This window comes from Geotrypetes seraphini, chromosome 3 (assembly GCF_902459505.1).
Source record: "Geotrypetes seraphini chromosome 3, aGeoSer1.1, whole genome shotgun sequence".
NCBI classification, from domain to species: Eukaryota; Metazoa; Chordata; class Amphibia; order Gymnophiona; family Dermophiidae; genus Geotrypetes; species Geotrypetes seraphini.
Genome location: NC_047086.1, coordinates 190,168,382 through 190,191,691, shown reverse-complemented (window position 1 = coordinate 190,191,691; position 23,310 = coordinate 190,168,382). Strand labels below are relative to the sequence as shown.

General features: G+C 45.3%; 1 protein-coding gene across 1 annotated transcript in view; it reads left to right on the top strand.

Moving 5' to 3' along the window:
• Window positions 1-23,310, top strand: part of ITGA5 (integrin subunit alpha 5) — a 239,741-nt gene that overhangs the window by 134,631 nt on the left and 81,800 nt on the right. The window contains exons 3-5 of the mRNA XM_033937236.1: window positions 16,377-16,489; window positions 18,839-18,962; window positions 20,294-20,355. Of these exons, the coding sequence (XP_033793127.1) occupies window positions 16,377-16,489; window positions 18,839-18,962; window positions 20,294-20,355 (299 nt within the window). The remainder of the gene's footprint in view (window positions 1-16,376; window positions 16,490-18,838; window positions 18,963-20,293; window positions 20,356-23,310) is intronic.

The following is a 23,310-nucleotide window of genomic DNA, read 5'->3' as shown; positions in this document are numbered from 1 at the left end:
GGGGAGAAGAAGGGATAGTATTGTATATACTTGAATATAAACTGAGATTTTTGGCCCCAAAAAAATGGGCCAAAAACGGGGGGGGGGGGGGGGTCTCAATTTATATTCGAGCCCCCCTTGAAGAGCACTGTCGCTGCTGTCCTCCCACTCCAAACTCTCCCCGAGGCCACTGCCATTGCTACTCTCCACTGCAATCTCACTCCCCCCAAGGCCACCGGTGCTTCTCTCCTCTCTTCGCACCCAAGATGATCGGTGCTGCGGTCCACTTTCTCTCCCACTGACTGGCACTGTACTTACCATGTGCGTGCTGGTGCTGAAAGAGCCGGACGCTGATGTTGTTACGCTGGGCTGCTGTGGGGCCTTGAGCATCTGCGCATGCTCAAGGCCTTCCGCCCTCTCCGAGATTTTCATGCCGGAAGGTCTTGAGCATGCGCAGATGCTCAAGGCCCCACAGCAGCCCAACATAGAACATCAGCGCCAGGTTCTTTCAGGACCAATATGTGTATGATAACTATGGTAAATACCTCTTACAGTGCCAGTCAGTGGAGAGAGGAGGAGGACAGCGACACTGATCATCTTGGGCACAAAGGGGGGGGGGGGCAGTATGCAGTGCAGAGTAGCAGTACCTGTGGCCTTGGGGGGGAGTTTGAAAAGGAGGGTAGCAGTGATGGTGGCCTCGAGGTAAAGGGTAGCATTGAAGGTGGTCTTGGGGGGGTGGGCTGGAGTTCCCTTTATACTTGAATATAAACCCTCCAGTTTATATTCAAGTTAAGGTTCCCCCTTTTTTTTTTGGGGGGGGGAGAACTACTATCTCGGTTTATACTTAAATAGTTTATATTCAAGCATATACCGTAATTGGCATGAGTAGGCAAACTAGATAGGCCATATGGACTTTATATGCCTTCATTTTTCTCTGTTTCTCTGTATTGAGTACTTGGATAGGGTCTCTTTCTCTCTCACCATGTCCCCCTCCCCTGCAACTGTTAGTTGGTACGTGGGTTGAGGAGGCAGGTTCTCAGATCTGCGAATTTGCCTGGTTGTGGTGGGCAGATTCTGCCATGATAACTGCTTAGCAAGTTCTGAGCAGGTGCTTAGGGTGCCAGACGTACTTAAGTTCCTTAAACCCCTTATGTGCTGTTTTTCAGTATATAGGCCACACCTCCATTTTAGAGAAAAAGTGTCATTACATTGCTAAGCTGACCTTCGCTTCCCTCATCTACTTGAATGAGGTGTATGTGGAGTGGGGGACATCTGTGGAGGAAAGACTGGGATAGAGCAAGGGTAAAGGGAATGGAGCTAGGAATTGAGGCAAGGTATGCTCTGAGTGGTCCACTGCCAGCCACTCGGCGCCAATCAGAAGGAGGCAGCTTTGTTGTGAGAAGGATCTGTTTTGGCAGGTTTGGGAAGCAATTTTTGTTTTAAGGAAGTTCAGGTGGGTAGACAGGTTTTTGCTGGTTCTCCCACCCACTCGTGCTACACATATTTTGATTACATTGAGAGGGGTGTACGGGAGCTATAGTGATTTGTTGAGTTTGGGAAGATGGTTTGAAGGATCTTGGGGGACAGTCACGGCAGTGTTTCATTGACCATTCCCCTCTGGAAGATTGCGTTGGGAATGATAAAGTATAGAAGCCAACTTTTAATCAAAGAGGGGAAAAGGTGGTTCATGTACGATGCTGTTATGAGCCACCAAAACCTCATGATTCAGTGGTACCATGGTCCATGTCTGTTTATTTATTGGAAGCTTCTATACCACTACTAATGACTGGGAAGTCAATTGGAGCAGTTTGCATGAGCTTCAGTGTTACAATACATGATTTAAATATATGTATGTCTTACCACTTATACCATCTATATACTATTATTATAGTTTCTGTATATCATATATTCATCTTTCATTGTATTATTTGTGAGTTCACACTGTGGAATATGTTTAGTGTTTGGCTAAGTGGTTCATCGTTTTATATCGACTAATTGATGTTTGCCTAGTTGATGTGTTAATGGCAAAAAATTAATTCTGGTTGCTTATGTTTCTGGACAATGGGAATAGTTGGGGTTTAAATTGTAAAATAAAACTTACTAAAACTGTGACTGATCATTGCCACATGCCTGTCTTTCTTGAATTTTGTTAATGTCAGGAATATGTATGCATGAATGAAAGAAAGTAGTGTGAATACTTGTTATGTCTTTTGCTGCTAGGCGGTTTACAGTCATGAATAGAAAATAGGAGGAAAAGAAATACAATTACAGTAAGTACAAAGAAAGAGAGAGAATTAAGGCAAAGGAATTCAATACACTTCAAAAAGGAAGAAAAAAACCCTCCGCTGGCCTGCCATATGACCTAGTGGGCCAGGACAGGAGGGATCTCTCCCATCTCCTGTTCCAGCCAACTCTAACAATTTTTTTACCTTCCTCCCGCCTCCCCTCGTGTACTTTTTAAAATCCCTGGTAGTCCAGCGGTGTATCGAGCAGGAGTGAGCTTTCCACACTCCTGCCTTGCACTGAGCCCCTCCCAGAATGACTGCCTTGAGTTCTCGCGGCCCAGCAGTGTACTGGGCAGGAGTCCTGCGAGAACTGGTAGCAGCCATTCAGGGAGCGTCTCAGTCCGGGTAAGAGCACAAAAAGCTTGCTCCTGCCCAGTACACCGCTGGCCCATGAGAATTTGAGGCAGCCATTCAGGAAGGGAGAGGCTCAGCCTGGGGCAGGAACACGGAAAGCTCGCTCCTGTTCAATAGACCGCTGGACCACCAGGGATTCAAAAAGGTATGTTGGGGAAGGCGGGAAGGAGGTAAAAAATTATTAGAGTCAGCTGAGACAGGAGATGGGAGGGATCCTTCCTGTCCAGGCCTACCACTGGACCACCAGGTTATATAGCAGGTTCAGTGGAGGCCTGCAGGATATTGGGAGAGAGGTGGAACAGGGTGCAGGGCAGGGAGGGCGGACAGGGTGGAGAGCCTGACAGGGGAGGGTGAGGGGGGGCAGGGCACAGATCTTGGCAGGGCATATGAATAATAACACACACACACGCACCCAGTCATAAATTTGAGTCAACCTTTTTGGGGTGAAAAAGGGTACCTCGTCTTATACTCTGATCGACTTATATTCAAATATATAAGGTTCATATTGAACTGCCTTTGACATGGCATAAGTGCGCATCGCTAAATTTTGGTACCCTTTCTTGAATTTATCCCATTCTGTTTGCTCTGCCTACTCTAGTAGTGTTACTCTCAGGTGAGACTGGCTCTCTAATTCGGAAGCTATTGGGAACAGGAAACTCAAGACGACTGCTCCTTTCTCCCGCAGGATAAAAGGCTGTTGGTTCTGGACTTTTCCTGCTAGTTAGGTATGGAAGACTCGTTTAGCTTTGCCAGATGTTATAGCTTGGGATTCCATCTGGACTGCCATCATCACATTGGATGGATCCTTGTTTTAAGCATGTAAAGGAAGTTTCAATATTTACTGATCGTTTTTACAAGTTCAACTGTAGCAGCAGGAAGTGGCAGAAGTTCAGCAGCCTCAGGTGGTGACTGAGCTCAGCCCAAGAATAGACTGCTTTAACATAAAAATCTTATCTGGCTTTAATTCAAGAGCAGACTGTGGTTCATTACAAACTTGGACATCTGGAGAACCAAGCTAAGGACATAAATTTTATCGTTTTTTCCTAAAACCTTCATTTCCAGCCTTGTGCAAATAATATTTTCAAGAGGCCTTTAAGACGGGCTCGACAGATTGCTGTGATGCCTAAAAATTCTACCTTGGTGCCTGGAATTTTGTGCCTTAGAACATAAGAATAGCCATAGTTGGTAGACCAAAGGTCCATCTAGCCCGATATTCTGCTCCTCCACTGCTCCAGGTACATTAGACAGATTGTGAGCCCGCTGGGACAGATAGGGAAAATGCGTGAAGTACCTGTATGTAAACTGCTTTGAGTGTGCTTGTAAAACTACAAAACGGGCAGTTTACAAGTCCCAATCCCTTTCCCTTTTCAACAGTGGCCAATCCAGGTCATAAGTACCTGCAGAATAGGAGCAAGATTCCATGTTACCAATCACAGGGCAAGCAGTGGCTTCCCCCATGTCTATCTCGATATCAGACTATGGGCTTTTCTTCTAGGAACTTGTTGAAACCTTTTTTAAACTCAGATACTCTTAAGTGCCATTATGCTACCACAAGATTCGTAGTTTAACTAATCTTTCAGTGAAAAACTTTTTCTTCCTGCTTGTTTTAAAAGTATTTCCACATAATTTCATTAAGTGTCCCTTAGTTTTTGTACCGTTTGAAAGAGTTTAAAAAAATGGATTTACTTTTAGCCATTTTACACCCTCAGCTGTCTCTTTTCCAAGCTGAAGAGCCTTTCCTCATATAAGAGGAGTTCCATCCCCTTTATCATTTTGGTCACTCATTTTTGAACCTTTCAGGTGTCTAAAACCCTTTAATCCCCATTTTTCTTCTATCTATACCCTTTCATGGTCCTATCTCTACCTCTATCTATATCCCTCAATCCCCGTATCCTTCAGGAACTTGTCCAAGCCCTCTTTGAATCCCCTTAATGTACTCTGCCTATCACATCCTCTGGAAGCGCATTCCAGGTGTCCACCACCCTTTTGAGTGAAGAAAAATTTCCTAGCATTGGTTCTAAACCTGTCCCTTTTCAGTTTCTCCGAGTGCCCCCTTGTTCGGAGAAACTGAAAAGGGACAGGTTTAGAACCAATGCTAGGAAATTTTTCTTTACTCAAAAGGGTGGTGGACACCTGGAATGCGCTTCCAGAGGATGTGATGGGACAGACTACATTAAGGGGATTCAAAGAGGGATTGGACAAGTTCCTGAAGGATACGGGGATTGAGGGATATAGATAGAGGTAGAGATAGGACCATGAAAGGGTATAGATAGAAGAAAAATGGGGATTAAAGGATTTTAGACAAAGGATCACTTACAGGGCATGGACCTGATGGGTTGCCGCGGGAGCGGACTGCTGGGCGCGATGGACCCCTGGTCTGACCCAGCAGAGGCAACTTCTTATGTTCTTACCCGAGGGAAGCAGGCAGATATTATCACAACCCTCCCACCTCCCCTAGTTGGCTTCTTAGCTTTGTTACTGAACTGAAGGTCCCACGAGCTGACATTGTGCAGGAAGGAAGTCTCAAGATTTTTAAAGTGACAGTGCACTTTTTGCACTGCCCGTACCAGGCTCCATGGATGATGTCACTCACATGTGAGAACATCTGCCTGCCCTCGGATTAACACCTACTACAAATGAGTACTCGTAATTATGCTATTTGCATCCACCAGAGCATCTCTTCTTTTTCCCCACTTGCTACTTATCTTAATTTTATAATCTAAAATCAGCAGCTATGGTACTGCAAAGGAAAGAAGCAGCAAGCTGAGGTTCAATGGCTGCTGTTTTTTAAATAAGGAAACAGGTTGGCAGCTGGTGGGATTAAAAAAAAAAAGATTCTGGCTTATCACCTGAGCCCCATGGAGTTGCTGCATACAAGGAAAAATAGAGGCCAGAGACTGGAACAGCAAGAAAGGGGAGTCTGTGAAGACAGCTAGAAAGTACCTAAAATGTTGATATTCAAAGTGGAGGCTCCTGGCTGGTTACTTCACTTGTGTGGAGCTATCAACTGATATCATTGGACAACAAATTTTTCCAAAAGTTTTGTTTCCTTAAAACAAACTGGTAATTATGATAGACCCCCTTCAAAATAAACACAAATATAATTTCTCACTGGCGGTATCACATGGGGATTTTGCGAAACACGATGGTATCTTTAATTGAATGTAACATGTTTTAATGCACAAAATTTCTGATACGCTGTGATAGTTTGCCGTGGCTAAAAGTGTTTTCCTGCTGATTTTCATTTGTACTCAGTGTCTGGTGCATCTTGTTGCAGTTTCCAATAGTGCTGTCTGATTCACGATTCAAATCGGTTCACCGATTCACTTCGGGTGAATCGATTTGAAACAAACAAACAAAAAATCAGCTTCTTGATTCAGCTGACCCTCCCCCCCTAAAGCAGGAGCGGCAGCGCTGCTCTTGCTGGCCGGCCGCTGCCGTACCTGCTTTAGAGAGCAAGGGGAGAGGATCAGTCGGGAAGTGCTGCTGTCCGGCTTTCCCCTCCCAGCGTCCGGCTTCCTCCCTGGCCTCCCGCGGTGCTAGCGATCTTTGCAAACTGCTTCAGAGCTGTTTCCTCCGCCTTGATCCTGCCTCTGATGTCAGAGGAGGGGCGGGACCATGGCAGAGGAAACGGCTCCGAAGCAGTTTGCAAAGATCGCTAGCACCACGATCTTGTCTGAAGGCTGCTCCTGTAAGATAAACGGTGCGGGGAGGCCAGGAAGGAAGCCGGACACCAGTGGGAGGCCAGGGGGAACACGCAGGCCTTCTGGCGGGGGTGGGGGGAGGGTGAGCAGTCCTTCGGGGTGGGGGGGATAGGACAGGCTTTCAGGGAGGACAGGCAGGCAGGCCTACAGGGGTGGAATGCAGGCCTTTCAGGGGGGACAGGCAGGCCTTCAGGGGTGGAATGCAGGCCTTCAAGGCGGGGGGGAGGACAAGCCTTCAAGGGGAAAACAGGCCTTCAGGAATGGTGGCACAGGCCTTCAGGGGGGACAGACCTTCACGGGAGGGGGGCCCTGGTGTAGAAGTACAGGGAGGGAGGGAGGGAAGGGGGGGTTCAAAGAGACATGCATATGCCGGACTTGGGGGGGAAGAAATAATGGGTCTAAAAATAGACGAGAGGGGAAAGAGATGATGGACAACAGGATTTAGGCAGGGCAGGATTAATTTGTCGAGGGCCCCTAGGCACACAAGTATACTGGGCCCCCCTGCTCCGCCCCACCCCACCCCACCATGCGCCCAGAAAGAAACAGGAAGCTACGTCAGAGGGAAGCTTTGGGCAAGCAGCACCACTTGCACAATTACAGTTCCCGTTGCCTTTCTTACCTGCATTGCTTGCTTGTCTTACTTTCCGTTGATGGTGGGGCCTGCGTTGCCGATCGGGAGGGGGGGGGTCCGCATTGCCGATTGATGCTGGAGGGGCCCTTCGCTGTTTGGAAAAAACAATGTTGATGACCTCCTTCATCGGGCCCTAGGCACATGCCTACTTGGCCTATTGGTTAAACCTGCCCTGGATTTAGGGAGGGAAGGAACAGAAAGGGAGAGAAGTTGGACACAAGGGATGGTGTGGGAGGAATAGAGATACTGGATAGGAGGGTAGTTGGGAACTGAAAGGGAGAAATGGTGGACCCTGGGGTGGTAGGGAAGGAGGGAGAGATGCTGGATGAAAGGGTAGTTGAAAAAAGGTGAATCTGTGGATGGAGACGAAAAAAAGGAAAGATACCAGACCTCCGGGGGAGGAAAGGGAAACGGAAGGGGCGGACAGAGATGGCAGATGGATGGTTAGCACGGAGAAAGAAGGAGACCCTGGCAAGCAAGTTATCAGAAGACAACAAGAGCCTGGGACCAACAAGATTTGAATAAGGACCAGACAACAAAAGGTAGAAAAAATAATTTTATTTTCTGTTTTGTGATTATAATATGTCAGATTTGAAATGTGTATCCTGCCAGAGCTGGTGTTGGACCGCAAACGTGAGCTAGGATTTGACAGACAGAGAAAAAGTCCTTTTTGTTTCTTTATTTTGTTTACACCACAGCGCCAGTGTGGTTAGGAGAGAGCAAAGGGGGTGAAGAAGCTATGAAATAAACCCACCAGGATGTTTGAAAAAAACCATCCAATTGGGCAGGAAAATCGAATCGAATCAAAAAACCAATTCAATAGTCTGAATTGAATCAAATTTTTTTTCCTAAATTGGGCAGCACTAGTGTCCAACAATAGTCAGCATTGATGGATTCCAGTGATTTCGTGATCAGCAGCCAAAAATCTATAAGATACACCCAAAAGAGTTGAAGAAGCAAAAACTTTGTTGTCCAGTGTATTCAGTGACACATTTAACCACTGCAGACCGATAAAGTTATAGCTAGAAATTTTGTAGGCAGTCTAGGGATGGAGAGCAGGATGGACAGAGTTCTGGAAACCTGGTGGAAAACTCTGGGTTGAGAATGATTTATGTTTGCTGGGCTGGCACAATACAAAGAACATGAAAATTATATGCACACTTCTTGTGTTGAGTATCTTGGTGAAAGAGGGAGGAACTGTGCCTGGTGCCTACACACAACAGCTGAGCATTAGGCACAGCTCTTATAGAAGACCTTGTTCAGTGCAAGGCTGTTCTCTGGAGCTACAAGCAGCAACACCCCTTCCCCCCACAACAACAACAACAAACAAACAAACAAAATCCTTCCACCCACACCAGAAGCCTCTTTTGTTGTTCAGAAGTCTTTTTTTTTTTTTCTTTCTAAGTTTGGGAACAGCTGTTGTGTGTTTTTTGTGTGCGGGAGAACACATGCATACAAAACAAGCAAAAACAGTTCCTATTGAAGGAAAACTGAAGCTACCAACAGCTCAAATTCAAGATCTATTGGAAAATTTTGCCCAGTAAGAGGTGGGTGTTCTCTTTTCTGTATTACAAGCAGTGCTCATTTTAATACTAATGAGCTCCTGGTAAGTCTTTTGTATAGGATTCTTGGTGGCTGCCAGTGGTGTAGTAAGGGGGGGACAGGGGGTGCAGAAAACCATGGGTGCCATCTTGTCGGGGGTGCTGGCATCTCTCCTCCTTTCTGTCCCCCTGCGTAACTCTTGAAACGTTTGCTGGTGTGAGTAGTATCTTTCACTTCCTGTTTACACTGGAATTGGATCCCTTCTGATGCCACTTCCTGGTCGCAGGACCAAGACATGATGTCAGAAGGGAGCCGAGACCGACACGAGTAAGAGGTGAAAGATATTGCTCACACTAGTGAACATTTCGAGAGGTACGCAGGGAAGGGGGGGGGGTGCTTGAGCGGCGGGAAGAGTGGGGGAGCAGCCGGCTGAGTGATGCCGAGTGCCAGTGCTCTGGGTGCCTCCCTCTCTTGCTATGTCACTGGTGGCTGCTACCATGATCAGTAAAACCCCTCCAAGAATCCTTCTGTGCATCGGAGGCTGAGCTACCTTGCAAGTAAGACTGGCTACAACCAGTCTTACTTTCACTGTAAGCTTTTGAGCATCAGGGCTGGAATTGGCATGTGGTTAAGTGGCAATATTTAGCATGTAACTGCATAAGCTAACTGGAGAAATCGGGCCTAATAAAACTCAGTCCTGTCTTTGTCCTGTTTCACTTAAGCAATTATGTGCTGAATATTGCATTTAACCAGATAAACAATAGTCGCCACATATATCCAACTATTCAATGCCAATGCCCAGACGTAACCTGGCATTGGATATCCAGTCATGACGCCAGCCGCGGCTAAAAAAAAAAAAAAATGGCTGGCTGAATATTTACTCCACTTATTTTTATTACCATTCTGAAATATCATCTAATTGACTGAAAACAGAAATGAATTGTATAAATTCCTAGACCCAGCAGCCCCAGTTCCATTGAAATGTGAGCTCTCCCTCTGGCGTGTATTCCATGCTAGCTCTCGCTCACCAGTTGTACCTGGGATGGCTTGCTGTGGTGGCAGGCGCTGCTTCTGATGTGTTTGCAGCTTCTACCATGACTTAATTACAGAGAACAGCTTCGGTTTCTGTTTCTGAGCAAAGACGAGATGAGAGAGCAAGAGATTAACCAAACTGCTTCCAAGAAAGATGAGAGGACGAGGTTGCGAGGGATGGGAAAACCTGGCTTTTTTGCAGTCAGCAGAAAAAGAAATGACGAATCTCAGTCTATCCCAAGTGCTGATGATGATGTGGTATAAAGTGTTGATGGCATTCGGTTTATATTTATTTTGTTTGCTCTTTAATGTATTTTTACCATCTTAAAACAAAATCTCAATAGAGAAAATTTTCTCAATTAAAGAAAATGTACAAATCTCTCGACTGGCAAAAAAAAAAAGAACTTGTAGACCATCTATAAAGGGGGTTCCTTAGTATTAAAGCCTCAGTGAATAGGCACATTTGGAAAACAATTATAAGAATTAGCTGCTAACTCTGATATAAAATAAATCCTGCTGACATAAAATAAATCCTCCACTTCCTGCATGGTGGTCTTGATGTTTGTTGTACTAAGTAAGCTGCGATAGCGTTTTTAGCGCACGCAGGATTTTAGTGCTCACTAAACCCGCACTACGCAGCTAGAACTAACGCCAGCTCAATGCTGGCATTAAGGTCTAGCGCGCACGCTAAAACCGCTATCGCAGCTTAGTAAAAGGAGCCCTTAATGTTACAAGTCTTCCATCAATATGCGCTTTTATGCTGTTAGTTTGGGATTAGGGGTGGGTGGGTCTGGGTTCTTACTTTTCAGGGCTCATAAGAGTTGGCTGTATTTGTTTTCTTTTTATTGTTGGGATGGAAGATAGGTGTATCATATGAGTCTTATGGTTTGTATGCCTGTTGCTGATCTTATATTCTGTGGCCTGTTGTCTTTTTGTTTCTGTAATGGCTACCCTGTTGTGCTTGGCTGATTTCTATTGTCTTTCGTTCTCATCAATAAAAAATTGTTTCAATCTACTAAATCCTCCAATAATTTCAGTAACAATACCTGTACCCAAAGCATTTGATGTAGTCTCTGAATGAAAGCATATAATTTTGTTTAAAAAAATTATACGAAGCTTGCTTTCTATCTCTGTTGAAACTTGACCAATTTAATATATCGAGCTAGATTCGCGCATGGAGTCTTGAAGTTGGTGGCTGGAGGCAAATGAATGGTGGGCCTACTTTTAAAAAATATACTTAGATTAAGATGAACTTTTGACTAAAAATAGAGCATTAATTTAGGAGCTTAGCTTTTTTCAAGATTGTAAGCTCTTAGGGACAGGAAGATACTTACTGTACTTGAATGTAACTCAGCCTTCAGGTATTATTGAAGAAACATGAGTGAAATCCTAAACTCCTTCTTCCCCATGTACCTCTTTGGGTTTGTGATGTATTTGTATTCTGCCGCAAACCATAAGGCTCTGCATGGATAAAAAGAGAAAAGCTGGACAATTCCAGCAAATTACAATAATACCTTCCTGTTAACAATTTACTTTAGAAATCTACCAAATAAAAAAGTTTTTTTTAATGGTGCATTAGTCTGATGTTACAAGCTGTTTTGAAGCTGTGAACATCAGCTTGTTTTTTATTTGTTGTGGAGCATGCATCAAACTGTAATATCCTGTGTGTAAGATGCTTAATGACTGGTGAGGAAAATAATTCCTGGCTCTGTAGGGGCCAGCCACCATCATGTACGTCTTGGAATGCTCATAATTAAAATAGGATTTGTGTGGAAGTGTGAGAAACAACAATCTCTCTCTGGATGAACTCAGGACAGACTCCGATGTGAAACAGCAAAAAGTTTTCTCTTGCAAGAAAGGGTGTCGTACACACAAAGTAGGCACACAAAGCTGACTGTGGCTTTACATTATATAGTTTGTTCTCTCATTCTGGTCCCTCTTGTCTACGTGACCATTGGGTCAGGGTAGAGGTAGCTCACATCCTTAGATAACCTGTTACTTACTGTACTTCCTTTTCCTCCGCCTCTGTTTACTTCTTTCACTACTCCTGCTCTTCTCCTCCTTTGGGCAACCCTAACCTTATTTACTTTTACCCATATATGGTTTCATGTTCTTCAGTTTGCTACTATTTATTCTCATAGAGTCTGTGTTCTCTAGTTGCTGAGACAGCGTGATCTCAAGCAACTGCAAAACATCTTATCTCCCTCTCCCTTCCTTCCTAGGCAGCCTGTCAGTTCTTCCCACCCCCCTCTCTCCTTCCTCCTTCCTCCCTCTTGCTGTTCCTGCTTGCATCTGCAACGATTGACACCAGAGTATTACAAAAAGTATTATAAAGAGTTCCCTTCTCACAGAAGGAAGCAAAATTATATTGTGAAGAATTCTCTTCTGTCTCCCTCAAGAGCTATATGTAGTTTTTATGGTGTGCTTTTACTTGGAGGCTTTGATCTTATGCATAGATTAGCGGAAGGTAGGTATATGCTCTGGAGTATCATGTTTATAAGAAGTATCTATCTGAGTGCTGGTGCTGAGAGAGAAGGATGGGCAATGAAATGAGCATCTTCTAGTGGCCAATAAGAGATCTACAGCAGGAAGACAGCAACCTGTCTGGGAAAAAAGTCTTTTCCAGATCCTGTATAACTCCATTTCTGTACTTGGCTGTACTTTTCAAGAAGGAAGTTCTAGGGACCAGTATTTCTTCAGCAAGAGCTCATTGAGGGAGTAAAAGTTATGGACTCAGGAACACCACCAGGAAATATTTTTTTTACAGTGAATGTGGTGGCAGCATGACGTTGGAAGGGTCTCCCAGTGCGTCATATAGTGCCTATTTGGGAACAGAGATTCCAGCCTCATTCTTTGAGCCCCTTCTCTATTCATTAGAATAGGACTTCCCAAACTGTAGGTTGGGACCCTGAATGAAGGTCACAAAACTCGTGTTTAGGGTCACAACCTGGGTGGGCTTCCCCTAGGTGCATCATAAGAACATATGAATTGCCATACTGGGACAGACTGAAGGTCCATCAAGCCCAGTCCCAGTATCCTGTCTCCAACAGTGGCCCACCCAGGTCCCAAGTAATAAAACAGATTTTATGCTGCTTATCCTTGGCATAAACAGTGGATTTCTCCAAGCTATCTCAATAATGGCCTATGGACTTCTCTTTTAGGAAATTATACAAGCCCTTTTTAAACCCTGCTAAGCTAACATTCTCCAGCAACAAATTCCAGAGTTAATTACATGTTGTCTGGAGAAATATTTTCTCTGATTTGTTTTAAATCTACTACTTAGTAGCTTTATCACATCCCCCCTTTCTCTAGTATTTTTTAAGAGTGAATAAGCAATTTACACTCTTTCTATTCCACTCAGTATTTTATAGACCTCTATCATATCACCCCTGAGCCATTTCTTCTCCAAGCTGAGGAGCCCCAACCGCTTTAGCCTCTCCTCATAGGGAAGTCATCCCAAAACTTTTTATCCTTTTCGTCGCCCTTTTTGTGTACTTTTCCTAATTCTGCTATTTCTTTTTTGAGATGCGGCGACCAGAACTGCACACAGTATTCAAGTTGCAGCTGTACCAGAGAGCGATGCAAGGGCATTATATCATTGTCATCTTCGTTTTCCATTCCTTTCCTGATAATTCCTAACATTCTATTTGTAAGAACACAAGAGTTGCCATACTGGGACAGACCAAAGGTTCCGTCAAGCCCAATAATCCTGTTTCCAACAATGGCCAACTCAGGTCAAGTACATGGCAAGATATTATGCTGAATATAAAAATGATACAAAATACCACTTCCAGAGAGTATGTGTTCAGAATTAGTTCTACAAAGATTATATCTACTCAGGGAAAGCCTCAGAATAGGAGCTTACGCAAAGTAAGCTCCTATTCTGAGGCTTTCCCTGAGTAGATATAATCTTTGTAGAACTAATTCTGAACACATACTCTCTGGAAGTGGTATTTTGTATCATTTTTATATTTTGTGTTTTGAACCACTTCGGGTGAATATATCTTGGAGTTTACACACTAAGATATTATGCTGCTCATCCTCTGGGAGTTGCATAATTTTATTTGGCCACAATCATGTGGTCACAGCAGCAAAAGGTTGGCAAACACTGCATTAGAGCCTCGGTGACAGTGCACCGATACTGATCGCTGTTTTCATGAAACGCAAGTCTTAAGAGGAGAAAAGCCAGTAGGAAGAAATGTGAGCACGCCTTCCTACGTTTCCTGCTGGAACCCTTTTTCCTTTCTACAAGTGCACATGCTATCAAACCTATGCCAGGAAAGGAGGTGTAGCAAATTCAAATAAATTGCAAAGAAGTTATAAGTTACATGGAGCAGGAACTTTTTTTTATTTGCATAGTGTGCATGTCTAGTTAGACTTACAGTAGTCGAGTGAGTGGAAGTGTGTACCCTGTGTATAATGGAAATGAGACTCCTTGGGCCAGATAATCGGAGGGGATTTAATCAGACAGGAGAGGCTCCTGCCAAACTGGCTGGCGGAGTGTTCCCTCTAAGCTGAGCAGGTGTCCTCCAGCTGCATTGCTACCACTAGGGGGTGGAATATTTTCAGTCGCTAAGGACAGGTATGTTCCCTGGAGTCCTGCAGAACTTGCATGTCCCTCACAATTGAAAAATGTGACAGTAAAACAGCACCCTCTATTGGTGAGACTGTGGGTGGAGGACTCCTGCTCAGCTTAGAGGGAACAATCTGTTAGCATACAATGAAAGCAGTGCATGCAAATAGATCTCATGCCTGTTCATTGGGGAAATCCTGAAAACACGACTGGGTTGCGGCCCTCGAGGAGGGACTTTGACACCCCTGCTCTAAGGGAAAAGGGGACTGGGATTTGTGTACTGCCTTCTTGTAGTTATACAACCACACTCAAAGTGGTTTACACGTGGCCCGACAAATTCGCGCAGGACAATAGCGCCCCGTCAAATGTGTGCACCGACAAGTGCGCGCAGGAGCGAATACTATTTTGTCGTTTTGAGGGTTACTATTTTGTCGTTTTGGGGACCCCCCCCTCCACTACACTTAAAAAATATTCACTTCATATCTAGTGTTAGAGTAAGGTTTCGATGAGGATTTAATCTAAACCTTACCCTAACACTAGTGCAATTGACGGAGCGCCATTGTCCAGCGCGCCCTTATCAGTGCACACATTTGACAGGGCGCGATTGTCCTGTGTGCATTTGTCAGTGTACCGGTTTACATATAGGTACTTCAAGCATTTCCCCTATCTGTCCCAGTGGGCTCACGGTCCATTTAATGTACCCGATACAGTGGAGGATTAAGTGACTTGCACAGGGTTAGAAGGAGCAGTGTGGAGTTTGAACCCACAACCTCAGGGTGCTGAGGCTTTAGCTCTAATTACTAAACCACATTCTTCTTTGGCTATCGCCTGACTAGCTGGGTTAGGGGCAGTAGGGCCAAAAAAATGACTTTGCTCCTGGATGGAGACTATAGTAAGAAGATTCTACCAGTTAGTGAAACCAATTGGTTTATGTTCAGTGCATCAGCGTTGGTGTTTTGCCACAGCGTTAGTGTTGTGGTGAGTGCCACAGCACCGGCTGCCAGTGAGGCGGCCTCCACCATTCTCTAGTCAAGTGTATTGCAAACTGTGTGCCTCCTGAGATTTCGGGTGTGCCGCGAGATGCTGGGAAGGAGGAGAGGCGCTGGCTGATTGCCTATAGGGCCTGCCTTTTGCAGCGAGAGGCACATCCTGTAGGCAATTCCGGTCCTCGAGAGCCGGAGCCAGGTCATGTTTTCAGGATATCCACAATAAATATGTATGAGATAGATTTGCATCTCAAGGAGGCAGTGCATGCAAATCCATCTCATATATATTCATTGTGGATATCCTGAAAACCTGACCTGGCTCTGGCTCTCGAGGACTGGATTTGGGCAGAGCCACAACTTAGACTTTAGTGGCAATATTCATTCCTCTTAACCGGCTTTAAGTAAGCACATAGAGTACGCATGGCAAAATGACTGTGTTAACTTTATGCACCAAGGTTCTCAATATCGGCTAGTGTCCGGTTAATTTCTGGGTCAGCACACAATCTCAGATATTCCCCTGCTGAGAGCTGCACATGCCCTGGCATTTGAATATCTGGGGTTAGTTCAGCCCATGACTGTGAGCAGCTTAACCCTTTCAGGACCAAGGGACATATTTGTCCCATAACTTTAAAATCCTATAAATTTTGATTGGGATAGTCTACAGTTCTAAATTTGATATGTACGGATTCCATATGATTCTGCCTTTATGTAAACAAACTGGTTCCGACATTCATTCATTAGCGTCGTTGCCAGATTGACGAGAAGATTCACTTGCCACACTGTCCATAAGCCAGAAGTTTGATTTAAAAAAAAAAAAAAGATATTTCACAAAAAAAATCAATTTTTTGGCATCTGCAAGCCCTTTTTACCATAAAAATGTCGTTAAAACCACAAAAACTGGCCTACGATCCTTATGGTCCTGAAAGGGTTAAAAGCCACTTATTAACATAGTATTTCCCTCTCCCCCCACCCCCCACTTCCTAAATTTTAATTATAAACTCCTTTCCCCTGTTTCCTGCTGTTACTCTTACATTTTGTCTTTAAAACCTCTTGTTCATGTTTTGTGGTGATGAGGATGGCAAACAGGGTGTAAATTCTCCCCCTCACCACCCTTATGTGTTCTATTGCTTAATTGAAGGTTTGGGTAGCCATGCATAAGAAAGGAGGTAGCTTAGAAGAGCTGCACAAGGACCAGGGTGGCAGGTCCCAGTTCGGTAGGGTTTGCTGAGTCTGACAGCATTCTGTTTGTAAAGATGTCACATGACCTTGTGCATTGTTTACTGTGCATAGGAGCTCGCACTTCAGAGATTGACATAAACCAGACGCAGTGGGAAGAGGAGGTAGAGTTCAAATCCCGACAGTGGTTTGGAGCAACGGTGCGTTCACATGAAAAGTCTATTCTGGTAAGAGTTTGAATCCATTTGTTGTTGTTTTTTTTTTTTTTTTTACAGTTCTGAGCAGTGTTCCCTCTAAGCGGGCGGGTGTTGTGAGCAAACTTTTTTCACTGTGAGCTAAAAATATCGGGCGCCAGCAAGTTATGAGCCAAATAAATATGTTGCTTTCTACCACAGAACTTCCTTACGTTTGTATGGAATCTATCCCCTTTCAACTTTAGAGAGTGCCCTCTCGTTCTCCCTGCCTTAGCTACTAAGTCTATTCCCTTCAGTACCTTGAATGTTTCTATCATGTCCCCTCTCAATCTCCTCTGCTCAAGGGAGAAGAGGCCCAGTTTCTCTAATCTTTCGCTGTACGGCAACTCCTCCAGCCCCTTAACCATTTTAGTTGCTCTTCTCTGGATCCTTTCGAGTAGTACCGTGTCCTTCTTAAAGTACCAGTGCTGGACGCAGTACTCCAGGTGAGGGCGTACCATGGCCCGGTACAGCAGCATGATAACCTTCTCTGTCTCTTCAGTCCAGCATCTGCCCCTTCCATTCACTGTCTGTCTTTCCCTGCCATCTCTCCTCCTGCCCCCCCCCCACCCCCCAATTTGGTCTAGCATCCATCATCTTCCTTCTGTTCCCCTCATGGTCTGGCATCTCTATCCTTCCCTCCCCTATGTGGTTTTTAGCATATCTCTCTTCTCATTTCCTCCACTCAGATCTGATCATTCTCTGCTCTCTCTTCCCTTTTCTTCTCTGGTCTTCCTTCTCTATTTTCTGCCTCCATCTAAATTAAATTCTTTCTTACTATTTAGTCCCGTTTCCCTCTTTTCACTGTGTCTACACACAGCTTGTCACCCCTTTCCCTCACCCCTCCATTATCTTACTATTTTCTTCCCCCTTTATTTATCTCCTCCTTCCATCCAGTATGTGTTCTTTCCCCACTTCCATTCAGCATCTGCTCTCCCTTCTCAACTGACATCCATCTGCCTTCTGCTCTCTCTCCCTTCTTCTCACTTCCATCATCTGTCCCCTTCTCTCTCTCTCTCATCTCCTCCATTCCATCATCTGCCCCTTCTCTCTCTCTCTCTCTCTCCCCCCCCCCAACTTCCATCATCTGCCCCCCTTCCCCTCACCTTTGTGGGTCACTTTCTTTCCCCTGAGGGTGGCTCATGTCACAGGGGAAGCTTTGGCCGAGCAGAACCGCTTGATTGACAGTGGAACTTACTTGATTGATGTCTATGCTGGGGCCCATTGCCGTTTGAAGGAAAAAAAAAAAGGTGGAAAAAAGGAACCTGTAAAGGCGAGAGGAAGGGAAACCTCCAGGACAGCTGCTTTTTGCCCTCCTTCAGCGGCCCAAGAGTTCAGACCAGCAGCGGCAGCTCTATATGCTTTTAACTTCGGCACAGAGCTGCCCCTAATCAATAGTTTAGCGCGGTTTCATGAGGCAGCCTCGGGGCCTTTGATAGCCGGCCCGCTTCGATGATGCGATGTGGGCCGGCCTAGCAAAGGCCCCGAGGCTGCCTTATGAAACCGCGCTAAACTATTGATTAGGGGCAGCTCTGTGCCGAAGTTAAAAGCATACACAGCTGCCGCTGCTGGTCTGGAGGTGCGGAGACAAGGCAGGAGGCAAACGCGGTGGAAGGCAGGAGTCCCGGCGAAGGCAGGAGTCCCGGCACAGCGACTACAACAGGAAGTTGCAAGTCAGCTGACGCCGGCCTTTCGTTGCGGCGGGGACCGAATCCTTCGCGGACCGGCAAGATTTTGTTTGCGGACCGGCGGTTGAAGAACTGTGCTCTACACTGTGTGCGCTGTGACGAGAAACATGTGCGCTGCGAGGTAATATTTTGTGCGCCAGCGCACCCCAGCGCAGCTTAGCGGGAACACAGGTTCTGAGTAGCGTGACAGGAAAGGGTATGGGTCCCAATGCTTTTAAGCAGGTCGGGAGCCCGGGAAGAGGAATTATATTGATGCATGACATGAGTTCGAAGGTCAGGTTACTAGAACCACAACATATGACTCCAACTTTTGTCTTGCCTTTTGCTGGAGTTGGGATGTTTAAGTTTTGAAGGTGCTCCCTTCTTAATGATTGACATGCAGAAAAATGGGTCTGAAAGGAACCTCAAGGTTCATTTAAAATCACAGAATCCTAAGCTTATAAGAAGAGTGGACATGTTTATCTCTTTTTGATAATTGTATTCCTATGGAGCATCATATTGTGATCTGTCCACAGCAGCCTATTTGAGATTGGATCCATGGAGATTTGAGAAAACACAGAAGAGATGGGTGGCAGAGGAATCATGTATAATCAAATGAATCTCATTTACTGGACTTAATTTTTGGGGCGCTCTCACTTTCTTACTCTCCCTCCAGGCCTGTGCCCCCCTGTACAGCTGGCGCACCAAAAAAGAGGAACCTCTCAGTGACCCTGTTGGCACCTGCTACCTCTCTATTAACAACTTCACTAAATTTGTGGAATATTCTCCCTGCCGGTCAGGTAAGAGTGCCACAGCACTGGCTGCCAGCGAGGCGGCCTCTACCATTCTCTAGTCCAGTGTATTGCAAATTGTGTGCCTCCTGAGATTTCGGGTGTGCCTCGAGATGCTGGGGAGGAGGAGAGGCGCCGGCTGATTGCCTACAGGACCTGCCTTTCGCAGCGAGAGGTACATCCTGTAAGGCAATCAGCCAGCGCCTCTCCTTCTCTGTTGTCTTCCCTTCCGGCACCCCCCACTGGCGCCTCACAGCCCGTCTGGAGGGTCTTTGCACTTGTGCATCCGTCAATGTGATGACATCATGTATGCACGTGATGTCATCGCATCGACGTCCGCTCACTTCCGGATGGCCTTGAGCCGCAGCCACTATGTTTAGTGTGCTTCAGCTCGACAAAGTTTGCAAAACGCTGCTCTAGTCTGATGAATTCATTGCACCTGTGCTCTGAATGGATTCACAAAGGATTCCAAATATGGTGGAACAAGACTCTGTGTATGGACCCAAATAAGGATGTACACACTCATGTTAGTACTGTTACATGTCTCTCCTCTCCTTCTGTATCCTGACCCTTTGACATATTCCTACTCTTCATTTGTACTCCCTTTCCATTGCTGTCACAAGGAAGTTAACGTATTTGCTGGCATATAGGACACACTTTTTTCCCCTCAAAATAAACTTAAAATAAGGGGTGCGTCTTATATGCTGATAATCTAAATGATGAGCTCTGCACACTGTCCGTCCTACCTCCTCTGCCGCTGGAATTCCTGGTGGTCCAGAAGTGCAGAGGGCAGGAGCGAGCTTTCCGCGCTCCTGCCCCACTTCTAACCCAGTCGGTTGGTGGCTGGCGTGAGTTCAGATTTCTTCAGCTGCTGAGCGGCACCAAGCGGGAGCGCACTTTGGCGCTCCTGCTCAGAGCTGAGCAGCTTGATTGGCTCCCACGAATTCTTGCGAAACGCGAGAATTTGCAGGAGTCAATCAGGAAGGCACCGAGCAGGAGCACCAAAGTACGCTCCCGCTTGGTGCCGCTTAGCTGCTGAAGAAACCCGATCTCGCAGCAGCTACCGACTGACCGGATTAGCAGCAGGGTAGGAGCGCGGAAAGCTCGCTCCTGCCCGCTGCACCTCTGGATCACCAGGAATTCCAGCAGCGAAAGCCTGGGTGGGAAGGGGGCTTTGAGCAGTGCCTGGCAGGGAGGGGGCAATGTACACGCGCATAAATATTTTTTTTTCTTAAAAATTGTTTTTATACCCCAGCAAATACGGTACTTACAAGTTGAAGTATGAGCAAGCCCCGGCATAATGTTGATGTTTTCTGCTCTTCCCTCCTCCCACCCCATAGACCTAAGCTCCGCCGCTGGACAGGGTTATTGCCAGGGAGGCTTCAGTGCTGAATTCACAAAGGTAAGGAACACTCCTGTGTGTGACACTGCTATAAAAGGCTTCCTATGGGCAATGCATAGTTGTTGGGTCACTCTGTCAACCAGGATTGCTCATTTTCTACAGCCTGTGTTAATAAGCATGTGCAATAAAATCTACTGGGTGTCCATTCATGGATTTTAGTGTCGATGGCGTTGTAACTGAGGTCCTTTGTTACTGGTTTAAACTGATTTTTCACTCCCTTATATACAGTCCTTAAACCCAAAGGGTTGTAGCTTCTTGTTACATATACTGGATTAAGTCCTTTTTGGGATCAGCAAGGGTAAGATGGAGTAGAGGAGGGTGGTTCTGTATCAGCATGCAAGGGAGGTATTATGTATTTAAAACTGTTAGGCACTATCGTTAGGGGAGGGTGGGGGTGGGGATTGTACTTAGTTTGTTATATGGAAATTTGATGACCCGGATAGCAGTTTCTTCGGTGTAAGTCTTTGTATGATGTTAGCAATGATGTCATCTTGAATTGGCTGTGGTGTTGTCATCAATAAAATTGTTTAAACATAAACTGATTTTTCACCCACAAATTCATAGGGCCTAATATTTATAGGATTTATGCGCCTAATTTGATTTTATTTCCCTTCTCCTATTGTATTTTCCTCTTATATATTCTTTCTATAAAAATTGTACTTCTGCCCCTTTTTCCTAGTGTTGTAAAGATTTGAGTTTGTCTGTTTAGTCCTGGTTTGTCCAATAATTTAATATATATATGTTTTACATTGCAGACACGTCTGTCTTCCTGTAATTTTTAAATTTTGTTCAACGCTTTGTACTGCTGGATAAGCGTTTAATCAAATACTTTGAATAAATAAATAATAAACAGTATACTTCTAAATTGGCATCTCTGAAAATTTCCTAGGGCTGTGCCTAAATTTTATATTCAAAGGGCCTGATTAATGTTCAGAAGCTTAATGCTGGTGCTAGAGGCAATTGGTGCCAGATTAGCGCTGGTGTTAGGCACATATTCAGGGGGCACCAGCGCAGGGAACAATGCGGTCGCTGAAGACCAACTCAAATAGCATGTAAATAGAGTCAAATGAGGTGCTTGGTTGTTCCTCCCAATTCTTGGAAACATCGCACAAATCAAATGCAGCCCTTACTGCTGACGATAGGGGTTCAAACTGGAAAGAGGCATCAACGTGGGCACAATGTGGAGGGGTCCTAGCCCAACATTCCAACCATTCAGATGGAAGGGGCACAGAATGCAGCATTCCACACGTCAGTTGTCTTCTGCTCCTCTTCCAGCCTGTCCCGTCCTCCCAGTCCCATCATGCTGATCCTCTCACAGAGGGGCAAGTGGTAAGATTTCCCCGTTGTATGGCACTGCAGAGCAGGAAGCAGTCGGGGCTCAGGTCGCCAATCATTCTGCCCCCCTCAGTCATCGGCAGCATGGGCTCCTCCTCCTACCGGGCCGACAGCACTGTTTCACCAAGAAATATAGGACTGTCCTCTTTCCGGCTCCTCCAGCTCCCCAGTTTGATTGGGCATCCCACGAACTTCGCTTACCGTTCAGCTCTTGTACCAGGCAAACCTGGTGCTCCATACCAGTAGCGCGTGTATTTTTGCATGCTATTAGTGCTATTATTTTTCAGCGCTGTTTCAGCGGCATTCTCATGCGCTGTACAGAACGGCGCAGGAGTTCTGAGCCTCAGCCTGTTAAATAGGTTGCTAAATTTATGCCCTTTTTCAGCCTAACGTAGGTGCTTATACATTTCAACTGAAAATGAATCTTAATTTAGGAGCTTTAAACAGTTTGATGCTCATAAATTTAGGCCTGCCGTTCATTTGCGTAGATTTATGAGCCCAAGGCTTAATTAGTAGACAAAAAGAGAATAGAGCTGTGGAGTTTGTGGAGGGCACAGGCAAGTCAGGGCTCGGAGCAATAGAAGATTTAGGGAGCAGAGAGACTGTGCTTTGCTCTGTTCTGCTCCAGGCTCCCTCCCCTCTTTCCTGCAGGCTGCTCGGAAGGGAGGGCTGGAGCAGAATACCCCTGCTGCCTTGGAGTCTGGAAGACTTGGTGGAACTGCGACCCAGACCATTCTCTCACAAATTAAACCCCGCATGAGCCTAATTTATGAGCTTAGGGCCGGATTCTATATATGGCACTTTGTGTTGCTTGTACAAATTTGGGCGTATGTCAAAGCTAATCAGCACTGAGAATTGGCCACTAACAAGCAATTATTGGCTCTAATTAGGATTTACACGCACGGCTTTCTAAGCTTATTCCATAAAGTGGTGCACGTAAATTTCTAGTGTGCAGATCTCAAAAGGCGACATGACCAGGGAAAGGAGCATGAGTGGTTCATGGGCATTCCTCAAAGTTAGGCACACTGTTATAGAATACCCCCGATCCTTGTTCAACTTTGGGGCAGGCATTTAGGCTTGGTTTTCATTGGCATAAATGCCTGCACCTAAATGTTAGTTGTGCAGATGGACGCTACACGTGATCCTATAAACCGCACCTAATTCTGGAGGTGATTTATAGAATTGCACTATGCGCCAACCTTTTTGACAACCAGTTTTTTTTTAGGCGACGTGCATAGAATTTGGGCCTTACTATTGAAAATCAACACTAAGATCCCAAAGACTTTTACCCATCTTAAATCTGCTCTTCTTGCCACCTGCTTTTTAAAATCCTAAATTGAGGAGTTCAGTGACATTTTGGAGGCAATATTCAGCCCTTTCCCAGTAGCGCGTTTAGCGGTCAGTGATCGTTAAACTGCTGATAGGTTTTTGTGCCTTTGATGTTTGGGTGGTAGAGTGCGGATTTACCTCGCCAACAATCTGAGGCTTTTTCTTTTGCTTTTAAGCAGTATTTTGGCGCTTAGCCAACTTTTTCAATTATTGGAGAACTTTTTTGTATTTGATATGATATAACTTTACTTCCATTCCTCTTTTTTGTAGTTTTGTCTAGTTCTAGTACAT